Source organism: Triplophysa dalaica, chromosome 13 (genome assembly GCF_015846415.1).
Source record: "Triplophysa dalaica isolate WHDGS20190420 chromosome 13, ASM1584641v1, whole genome shotgun sequence".
Taxonomy (NCBI): domain Eukaryota; kingdom Metazoa; phylum Chordata; class Actinopteri; order Cypriniformes; family Nemacheilidae; genus Triplophysa; species Triplophysa dalaica.
The window spans coordinates 16,197,570-16,209,877 of NC_079554.1; the positions used below are offsets into that span (position 1 = coordinate 16,197,570).

The following is a 12,308-nucleotide window of genomic DNA, read 5'->3' on the forward strand; positions in this document are numbered from 1 at the left end:
GGTTTGAATTGAGAGCTGTAATATTCCTGAATTACCAAAACACACTACACTTCAAAAAACGTTATAGCTGACTACTGTGGAAACTACTGCGGGAGGCACTACTCATATTTTCTTTAAAAATGTAGAAATCATTGTTGATTCTATCGTGTCACAAACTATGAAATATCTTGGACAGAACTTATTGTATTGTGTACCATATTAAGGAAGACTAAAAACTCTTATTGCCTTTTTTGCGACACTGATGCAAAATGATGACATACTAAAAACAATGTAGCATCTGACAAATACAGAGTCTGTCTCTACTGACACCTTCATGACATCATTACCGGCATGCATTACTGCTGGATACTAATTAGAAGCCTAAAAGTCTGAAATACCTATTATTTGACATCACTCTACGCCCCGTAACAAGGTTCAAAGTATCTATATATAAAAGGAAGGACACGGGGTCGGCGTTCACTGGGAGACGTGAGATTCTTTTATTTTCAATCCAAAAATGGCGCAAATGGCGCTTCACACATCAGGTGATAGATTCCTTAGGCAGTCCACACGACTTGACTTTTCGGATAATAGTTCCACTCTTTGATCCCACAGGACTCGTCAACGTCTCCCAGTTCTCTCTCCTTGATCCACAGGAGTGTGAGCTTTTCAAGCTGTCTCCTCACCAATCACTGTAACGAGATGCAGGGGATCTTAATCTGCAATCGGCTCATTTGCTTACCGTCTTTCCCGTGTCTCTCCTGGCCGATACAGACGTCACTAAACCACGCCCCCCTTGCCACAGCCCCATATTTAGCCGAGTTAAAAGACATGATAGGAGGTAATAGTCAACTTTTCGTTCATCATCATGTCCTTTGTTTTCAAAGAATTGAATCGCATTCAAAACAACTAAAATTTAAACTTAAGGTTCTTACTTTGAGCTGCTTTCTTAAGTATCATAGTAGCTCTTCTCAGCTAATAAAAATTCAGAGACATCTACACCTATGTAACAAATAGTTTCCATTACTTTCAATATACAGTCATTTTGAAATATTTTTTTTATTAAAGAATGTTGGGTCTATACAGATCTTTCAATGAGGTAACAATAAACATGTTTTTCATTGCGAAGCATGATGTAAAATGTACAAACTCTTTCAGCACTTTATAGATGCTGCTCTGAAATAGAGTGTATTTTCCCTAATTCTTAAATGGTGTACAGACAAAGAACTGGCTGGCACCATTGACAACACACATGTTATGCTTACTCAAAACCACAAACCGACCGGATTTTGTCAAACCATCCATGTCCTCACATTTCTTTAATGCTTAATATAAAACTTTCAGTAGAGCAGAACCTGCACTGTTATAAATGATAAAGCCTGAACTGAACGACTAGAAGGTCTCAATCATTTGCTCTTTAAGCCAAAGATCACAACACATACTCGCACAGCAGACGCTGACAATGCCAGCTGAGAGCCGAGTAGCGTTATTTCAGACGCTCAGGAAATGTATCGGCAGCGAGACAGCAACTCCCCTGGGAGATACAGAACAGGGAGACAGAGAGTGATGAAGGGAGACTGGAATAGACAGACCGAGAAAGGAATGCAAACCTGGGGTCGAGACAAGGGAAAAAGCAAAAAAAAGAAACGAAATCTAATCAAATCCTTGAGAAAATCATTGAGATTAAGTCTTTCACTATTCCCTGTCTATCAAAATGTTATCTTATTGGAAAATATTTTAAACTAGAATATATTTTATTATCCTGAGACTTTAATATACTTAGGCCGGTTTCACAGACACGGTTTATCTTAAGCCAGGACTATGCCTTAGATAAATTAAGATATTAATGTGGCTTTTATAAAAATGCCTTAGAAGAATACATTACTGGTGTGCATATCGAGACAAAACAATGGAACTGATATATTTTAAGATATTTCTGTGCAAGTTTTATTCAGTTAAGACAGGTCATACAATCATTTTAGTCTGGGACTAGCCCTAAACCTTGTCTGTGAAACCGGGTAAATATGGATAAACAAATATGATATGATATGATATGATATAATATAATATAATAATATAATGTAAATCTTAAATATCTTGTTAAGTCAATTGTTTAAACAGAGTTGGCACAGACAATCCTTCACAAATGTTTTTTTCGAAGAATGTAAAAAAACGTGAATGAAAAATATAACATTTAAAACTCAGTTTGAATGGAGTATAACACAAAATACTAAAGGTAAGAATAGCCCCATACAATGTAAGTGAAGGTTCAATAAAAGAAAGTCATGCCGGTTTAGAACAACTTAAATGCTAACAGAATTTTCATACTTGTGCAAACTCTTTCATTAAGCATCTAAACCTATGAAACATGTACCTGGTGAGTTTGAAACCCTGGCTTTTGGCTTTAAAAGAAACCAAATGTATGTGATATAAAAAAACTGCCCAAAAGAGCATTACCAATAATGAAATGACAACTTTCTCCTACTTATAAAAGGCACCATCAGTTTTCAACAGACTACATCTACTAATGCTTTTATTCTCTAATGATATCCATGTTTGCCTTTTAAACATCTGAAAATAATACACAGGCCAAATGTCATCTACCTTCCTTTAATCTTTCATTTTAAACTCATCTCAAGTTCAATTTCCCAGCAGATGTTGACCTTCTCACTGCACCAGTCTCAAAAAATCCCAAGGCTCAGAATCCAGGAATCATCAGCCGAACGTGCGGTCACAATCCAAACAAAATCCTGAATTTCAACCAATTGGACATTTGTAGTTTTCAATGGAGCCTTTTAGAGGTGGAGATCTATTGAAATTAAGAATGCTCACTGTAATCAACCTCCATATAGATTGAAGATTGTTCGACTGGCTGAGATTAAATGGTGACTCATTTTTTAACAGTAACTACTAGGTGGGCAGCACTTTTGAAAATGGCTTTCTGGCACTGGAATCAGCACACGCACTGTTCTCAGATTAGAGAGCGTTACATTATTCTCTTCTCATCATTAAAGAGACGAGGCAGGAGAATTATACTGTACTACACCAAACTCTGAAACCCTATTTAACCCACCCCACCCACCGTCACAAATTCCTGCCTAATGGCATCATTACGGACCATGTTCATGCCAATACCCTTGTAATCTAAGGGTATTCCGAGATGAATGTTGCCTCTGAGAGCAAGAGGCAAAGAGATGTTTAGTTGAGGAATGAGCTTTGAACATGTTAAAAGCATCAATGTCCCTCATTCACCTTTTTAAGAGCTCTGGTAACATCTTATTGTGACCTACAAGAGTAAAGAAGATGCAGCAGGTAAATTAAAACTTAGGAAGACCAAAGTAGGAATGTTGAGTTGACAGTGTCTTTAAAAGTCTTTAAATGTCACTAGCTGTCAAATAAAATCATTACTCATAGAGGTTAAGAGATTAAGAAGTGCAGATTAAGAAGTGTTTGTGCTTAATTGTGTGTGTGTGTGTGTGTGTGCTAGCATAAACAAGAAAGAGGGTTGAGAAAAAAGCTTTCTTTCCTTCCACTACTTATAAAAAAGCATCTGGCCTACTAGCTTTGGAAGACAAAGCTATCATTAGCCTCTAAAACAAAATGAAACCCCTTTTCTCCACCATACTGAATTATATTCATATAATACCCTATGAAATTCAGCCAGCTCCCTGTAATACTAGTCCAATATAAAGGCAGTTTGTTTATCCATATTTACTCTGTTGTCTTTATTTCATTTGTGACAGCAAATGCTTTCCTCTAGCTCAGTGGTAAGAGCATTGCGTTAAAAATGCAAGGTTGTGGGTTCGATCCCAGGGGATTGCAAATACCTATGTAAAATGTATAGGATAAAAGCAATGTAAGTCGCTTTGGATAAAAGCGTCTGCTAAATGTAAATGTAATGTAATGACAGCATTTTTCAACAGTTTCTGGAGGCCACTAACATACTTTTATATACACACAGATATAAACATGCTAATTCAGCAAATGGTCACATTTTATGACTTTGTGTGTATTTGTGTATGTGTATGTGTGTGTGAATGTGTATTTGTGTGTGCGCGTTTATTAGGACTGGGCGGTATGACCAAATAACTACTTTTTTAACAACTCCCGAATAGCATGCGAAGGTAACTTGCTTACATATTATTTAAGCAAACAAATAGAGAACATGACTGGAAATTAACTTCTTTCCTTGGAAGCACAGGTGCTCTCAACTTCATGAGTAAGGAGCGCCCACCTTCATTATTTCCTGAAATCATATTTTTTAATCATAAAACAAAAGCTTAAATGAGATATGAGAGACGGCAAACGATCGGATCACGATGTCAATCTTCCTTACTGACCCTTATTTCTCATCATAGGATAAAGAGAAACAGTTCAAATAAAAAAACACATGATATTATATGCTTATATTGAGCAGATATGAGGGGAACACAACCGTTTTTTTAAAGGTTTGTTCGTGAGTATATTCAATATAATGTAATGCGAACTTGTGCTGCTGTTCAGCAGCGAGGTGCGCTTCCATTGCGGCGGGAAAGAAATATATAACGTTACCACTCATGCCCGAGACTCACGCAAACATCCAAATGCTTCCGTCTAGGGCATTTATATAGAAAAATTATGATAAACTAGTGTCGCAGCATGGAAAGACGCATTCTGTGTGAATGGCCGGTCACAGTGCAACAGTGAAAAGGGACCCCAGGGAAACAGTGACGCGCTTCACCACGTTCAGCACGTTGTTTAAGCGACATACACTGTTATTGCGATATATTGAGAATTCATATAATAGCAAAAACACACACCGGTATTCGGTATGAACCGGTATATCGCCCAGCCCTAGCGTGTATGTGTGTGTGGGATGACCCAGAGCCATTGAGAGAGAGAGAGAGAGAGAGAGAGTTGGGTCAACTCCGTGGACTCAAATGGAACACGTACTAGAACGCATGCTCGCTGGCGCTTCTGCTTTCGCGGTTGAAACACAGCAAGCAACCTGGCCAGATCTGAGAGACATCGCCAAGCCACAGGATACAGTATCGCTTGAGGTAAGTAAAATCTAAATAATGTATCAGTATTCACTGCAGTTATTCACGAGTACAAACATGATTTTACCAGAGTACGACAGAGCAAACAGATAGCCTAGTGCGTTAGGACCATTATGTTCAGCTTCTATATAATTTAAATCTAAAGTAGCAGTCGGCATTAGGGACATTTGACAAACACAATTTCTGTCGTTTAAAATGAGCAGCATCACACCCACCCATGACATCTATAATGAAGATCTTTCTGCACTTTTTCCTCTAATGTACTTATTTAGGGTCAAAAGCACTTCGTTTAACCAAAGCCACATCGCTCTGATCGTGCTTCAATCATGAAAAAATGTGTTGTCATGACATAAAATTACTCATTTCAGATACATTTTGGTAATATATATTTTAGATTTCTAGTAATAGTAATAATAGTAACAATTAATTTATTGTATTATCTAACATACGTTAGGAAATGATTTTACATGTTATTACAACTGGTTCTATCTTAACAATTTTCAGAACCTAAATGACATATTATTGGCTATTTCAATGAAATTGTACTGGTTAAAACGTTTTTTAAACTATGGTTTTTGTTAAAAATGTTTTTTGTACTCTTGATTTTTCAAAACGTTGAGCATTTGTAAATAATTTAGGATGAGGGAGCCAAATTTGCCTTCGGAAAAGGAAGATACAATTGCATTGGGAGCTAACCCAGATAGGCAAAAAGAAAACAATAAAGTTAGACTTAGACTGTGATTGTTACATTATTAGTATCTTTGCAGCATAACTATTGTATTCTTTATAGAGGAGTCACATCATTTTGCTCTTAAAACGCAACATATTGCACCATTTACCTTTAATATATGATTTTTTTCTTAAACGGGGAGCATGCCATAGACCCCCCTAGAGGAAACTGGGATGAGCCCCCATAGTCACCCTAAATTCTGTGGGAAACACTGCTGAGGTAAACTTTTATTCCATATAAAGATGCAAGTCATTTAATGAATAAAGAAATGAAAGAAATAAGGCATTTAAACTTCCCGGAACTATTTGACGGCTCCGTGAATCACGTGTCAGGGTTTTTTTTTTAACTTCCGTTGGCGCAACTCTCTCTCCCAACGGCTCTGGGATGACCATCTTTGGACTCTCAGGAAAGCAGTAGCATAGTGAAGGCTTTGGCCACACACTGCTCAATGAGCCAACTGATCTTTAAAAGCTCTCTGGACATCTGAAACTCATTGAAACCTCCACAGGCCAACCTTTATTCGGAGCCCAGGGGACTTTCTATTTCCTCTTCCAGGTCAAAGTCAAGGAGGTAAGAGAAGAATCATCTATGATTAAGAATCTTATAGATTCCTCTTCTACACATGTTTATCACAAAGACAGACCTGACAAACCCTTCAAATTACAAAGTGAGTTTCACTTCCACAAATTTTCTATTTGTATGAGTTAAGTAGATAAGCAAACAAAACAGGTTCACTTGGTATGTAATAGGTATGATTTTTCTGTATTAGAATCAGAAAGAGCCTAATTCTGTAAGTATAACCACATACACAAAGAAATCGACTTTGTTAAAGAAGCTTCAAATATTTAAAGAAACACAACGGCTAGGACATAGAAAGATAGTTGGTTTGATTTTAAAACTTCCCCAGCAAAGACCAAACCTGTGTATGTGTAATAAAACAAATGGAAAACTTTAAGAAAATTCTTCATCGCTAGCAAATTACAATTTTTGACAAACAATCTGTTCATGTTATGCATCAACATGATGAATATTCCACTACTTTGGCAGCATTTTCCTTCTCCAAGACAAGATCGAAAAACAATCTACGACACAATACAAACAAATAGGCAACAGTCTGATTTCAGTACATGATTGCACACATCTGGAATACTGATTTACTGTTTTTGCAAAGGAAAAGGCAATATCTCTCCCTCTCACCCTCAAAGAGTCTTCTTTCGTGTTGCAAATCCTTTGGTTTAGTTACAGTGGACAGCTCATTTTGAAGCAATAACCAGATACAGCGTGCATCATGAAAGAAATTCCTAAACGCCCTAAGGAATGGATGGAAAATGTATTTGGCGTGCTGTGTTTGGACACTTCAGGTCAGATTCAGGTTGGGAATGAAGAAGGGGGGGCTTTACATCTCCTGAGACAAAACTTTGAAACTCTCTCACTATTCGCAGCCTTTTTTTCCAGGCTTTCTAAATCAATTGTTTTGATCTTACTGCCACATTTACCACAAGATGTTTTCCATCTTATTTTTATCACTGGCACTGTTCCTTCTTTTGATAAGAAAGGCCAAAGAGCGAACTACATTTCTCTCTCTTTGTATTTGCACCACCAAGTAATTACAGAGCCCAACACATCCATCATCTCTGTTAACATGAGTCAAAGTCAAGCAAATAAAAAGGTGTAGTAGTGCCAAAAGTCCAAATGTGAGGCTTTGATTCATTTTTGGGAAACTTTGATATCGCCACACTACTGTCACTTTATGCATACCTCTGTATGTTTCCAACATGATCTAAAATTCATGCCTCTCTCCTTGAAAAACACCAAATTGTTGTAAGCTATTGTCCTGTACAGTTACATTACTGTTCATGGAAAAAGAGCAGCCAGTCAAACGCTTGTTTCCAAGGTCTGAATACACGGAATGATAATGACAGTGAATCCAGCACACAGAACATCTGGGCACTGCAAACAATGCTTTGATAACCCCCTATAGGTGCGAGACTCCAGCATTCATAACAAGCAAATCTCAGCAAACTAACACATTTGACATGTTTCTGGCAAGCAAAATACTCTATAGATGAGTTGCATGCGTTCCCTGTGCCTTTAAAAATATCAGTGATGATAAACACATGTTCCTTCAAAAACATGTACAGTATGTGACTAAAAGACGACTATAGGCAGTTTTATTCCACAGTCTATAGAAAAATGCAATAGCAAACCAATATGCCCATTTCTTCAATTATTTAAAGCATATATTAAAAAATGTTTTGTTTAATTAAATGTTTCCTGAAAGTTGTATACTTGTTTGAATGTTATGCAAGTTCTGCTAATAACGTGCGGGTTTCTACCTTGTTATGCTTCATTTGTTGCATTAATACACTTTGCAAGAAATACTAATTTCCTTAGTGGTTTAACATAATAAAATAGTGGAATGAGTAAAAGATTATTCATGTTATTTTTGTGTACCTGGGTCATGAAAAGGAACCAAGGCGAAGTTGTACAGGGGTCTCTTGGGTCTGCTGAGGGACGTCTCCAAAATCTTCGATGCTCCTTCAATCACTTGAACTAAATCATCGTACATGGAGCCGGTGACATCAAAGACAAACGCTAAAGTGGAGGCTCCCTCTGGGATTTCTTCATTTGTGTCCTGTGCTGAGGACAAAACTAGAAAGACTAATACCAGACTAAGCAAAAACGGCAAAAGTCTCAAATCCATATCGAGATCCCGGGTTTTTGAGGAACCGCCGTTCCTCAGGAAAAAACGACACAAAATTCAGCCTAACGCCAGATAACCTGGCACGACATTGGTTCGCAATGTCAAAATAAACACTAATAAGACAAAATGTCAAAAAGTCGAGTTAAAAGAAGAGTAAAAATCAGTCAGCTTTCTCCTGAGCGTCGCTTGCGCGAGGATGCTGGCGAGTTATTTTCAGTGCGCGCGCACGAGCCTGCGCTTCACATGAAGTCTCACAGCAAACTGTCGCCTTTATAAACGCTGATCCGCTATTAACTTCTCTCACCAGCCGAGAGACAACAAGCACCTCGGGCTGTTTTACCTCATAGCTGCTCTGTGATTGGTCCGCTGATCTTTTTGAGGTTGTGAGGGGTCCTGTGCATATTGACAGATTGAATTAATAGGCTTACATTTAAATTTCTTCATAGGAAACAACAGACCTTTGTCGCTTTATCAAAAATGACTCTTTTTGAGCATGAAAACTTTTGATGAGGAATTCATTAAACTAAAGTACTTTATTATTTTCAATTGAAGTTGTGAGTTATACTCGTCTGTTGCTGTTTTCTGTCTCTTTTAGCGCCATCTAGCGTTACGTGTTAAGACAACCTTACTATACCGAAAATGTGTGCGACAACAAGCCGTACATTCATCTCTGAAAAATAACCTTTGTCTGCAATTTGCAAGTCTGTTTTACAGAAAATTATCAGTCAGTATATGTTCTTAGCAGTGTTGGGTAAGTTACTCTGAAAAAGTAATTAATTACTAGTTACTCAGTACATATTCAATAGTGTAATTAGATTACTGTCCAAATTACTCTGTCCAAAAAGTATTTAGTTACTCATTACTAATTACTTTCTATATCCTACATCATCCTTGATTAGTTAAGTGATTCAAGAATATACATGAAACGGCTTATTGAATTCATTCAAATAATATTATTAACTGACCAAAGTATTACAAATGTGAGAATTATACATTAAAGCACAGATTTTAAAGTAAGACTTTGAATTTTGAAGTCAATTACGCTATTGCACACGCATATATTTAACAAAGTATTTAGTTTAATTACATCAAAAGTAACTGTATTTAAATTACAGAAAACATATGAGTAATCCCTTACTTTACTTTTTCAAGGGAAAAAAGTTACAGTAACTAATTACTTAGTAACTAGTTACACCCAACTCTGGTTCTTAGTGCTCATTATGACGTAGTTAAGATAGTAGTCAAATGTGAAATGAGGGGACATTTTAAGTTAAAGCCAAAAATACATTGTATGGGTCAAAATTATTATTTTTTCTTTTATGCCAAACATCATTAGGATATCAAATAAAGATCATTTTCCATGAAGATATTTTGTATAATTTTCCTGCCCTAAATATCAAAACTTTATTTTTGTGAGGGGATGACCAGTAACATTGCCTCTTATTTTCAACTTCAAAGGCAATTTTTGTACCCATAAGACTGGTTTTGTTGTCCAGGGTCACAAATGTAGAATGTCATACATTGCATAGACAATTTCTGGTTTAAATGAATGAATTTGCCGCTTATAAATGCCGTTTTGTTTAATGGAGGTTATAGATAAGTTGATGGGAAAAGGCAAAGGGGGTTTGTCATTAATTAACAAAACAAAATTCACTTTTAAGGAGCAATTCATTTTTTTTTACTGTTGAACACACCTTAAGCACAATTGTTTGATTTATTTAATACAGAAGTCAGGATATCCCAATTCCTCACCAAACGCCCGCTTGAACCACCTGAAACGTTTTACTTGCTTAAAGAAAAGAGAATGTAGCTAAAACCCAATTTGCGTTCAATTTCCGATTTGGTCTCCTAGTCTAATCTTGTTATGTGTTATTGGTGGCTCAATACAGGGCTGTAAACGGCTCAAGTGATGATAAGGTTGACTTGTTTTCCCACACTCCCTCCCCATTCCAGAAAAGAAAGTCCCAATTTTGACCACAAGAGGGAGCTATGACTCAGGGAAAAGCTACATTACTCAGTTTGTAATAAACATGATGCAACAGTAGCCCATATATTTAATCTGAAAAGCAAGAAAAATAAACAATATACACAATCTATGATGCTTTAAGCAAAAAACTTGAATTGCACAATTTGGACATTTACCTCATATATAATTAAAATATGTTTTGATGACTTAATTAAATACAAAATTAAGGCAATAAAACAAGCTAAAAGCCCCAAAAATAAGTAAAGCTAAAAGCAAGTAGGCTACCCCCATTGACTGCTTAATTAGGGATGAACAAGACTTTATACAGATTAATACAATACTATTTACATTAGATTTATATATCTAACATACCTGTATATCAAACCTAAAAACTCAAGCCTATAGGCCAGTCCCTACTATCTCATCTGACCGCTCCGCCTAATGGATTATATGGAATTGACATTTATATTTAATCTTACTGTCATACGGCATTGTTTTTCAATGTTGACGCAGGTGTGTTGATCTTGGGTATTCTTTGAATCGAGGTGATGATGTGGAAATGAGGTAGGATGTTTATGTTGGATATGCCCATTGATGTGTTGGCTGCAGGTTTGAACCATGACCTAAAACCAGCAGTAACCTGTGCTAGTTGCTGCCAAGGTCAAAGACACACAAAGTAGGACAAAAAAATACAAAAACAGAAACTGTATCAGCTGCTCTATTAAAATTTAGTGTAAGACTTTGGCATGCATGTATTAATCGAGCAACTTACATTCATACACATTTGTTTCCTCTGCCTACATATTAACCCAGTACTGGAAAATATATTTTAATATAAAACTAAATGGCACATTTACCTTTATACCATTTTCTACATTAAAGATTAAACTTTATGGAAATGTCAGCAGTGAGGTGTTAGCCTTCATTTTAGTGGTGAGAAACCAGGGAAATGCAATACTGTGCAAAAGCTTACTGACGGATGGTAAACATGAGATGAGCCAAATCAATTCTCTGCCAAACCAAATAAAAAGTATTCTGAGTGTTTGACTTGTGCAACCCACTTCCCAATCTTATGCAATTTACCATGAGACAATCATGACTAGAACCATGGCAGGTTGATGCAGAACTTCCTTCTTTATGTTTTCCTTTTTGCTATGGCTGAGAAATGCAACTGAAACAGCAATATGGCAAAATGATTTTTTTTAACAATCTTGTGTATAAGAACATTTCTCGATTTATTAACATTATTTTATAATAGAAAACATGTGTGCCATATTGAAGACATTATCTTCGTATCTTACGTAACATAGTAAATAACATCGACCACATTTACGTGCACACAGTCTGCCACACAACCCGCTGTTGATCTGGAATTTATTTAGCGCAAATCCTGTTGAAATTTAGGAGGTTTTAATGACCCACTTGTTACACTTGAGCTCTTAGCGCTTCAGTATTTACAACACATTAAAACCTGTGGGATCATGGTTATTCAAATGTAGGCATGTGCATTTCTTACTAAAAAAAGGACATATACAGACAGTTCTGTCTGTCCCCCCCATGCACCATATTAAACGGAACAGTAAAGAAGCTCCCTCAGCTGTTATTTATTAGCACTAATCCCAGGGTTTATATTGAACCTAATCCCCACAGAGACCCTCTTTGTGTCCCACTGCTACCTATCAATACAGTCCCCTGCACTTTCACAAAATCATTATATTTCAATATAATATAAAAACCCACTTCAATAGAGACAAAATATATTGTTTACTTTAGTTATGCCATACATGCATTCATAAAAACACTAACAGAGACAGCCATCATATGTTCATAATGTCAAGGCCATAAAATAAATGCCTAGAAGTAATATATGAGCGTTTTGTATATCCATAA

At 36.5% G+C, this 12,308-nt stretch overlaps 1 protein-coding gene across 3 annotated transcripts in view; it reads right to left on the minus strand.

The window, feature by feature from the left end:
• Positions 1–8,735, minus strand: part of hmcn1 (hemicentin 1) — a 67,995-nt gene extending 59,260 nt beyond the window's left edge. For all 3 annotated transcript variants that reach the window (XM_056763725.1, XM_056763727.1, XM_056763724.1), the window contains exon 1: positions 8,203–8,735. In XM_056763725.1, the coding sequence (XP_056619703.1) occupies positions 8,203–8,452 (250 nt within the window). In that variant the 5' untranslated portion in view covers positions 8,453–8,735. The remainder of the gene's footprint in view (positions 1–8,202) is intronic.
• Between the last annotated feature and the right edge of the window lie 3,573 nt (positions 8,736–12,308).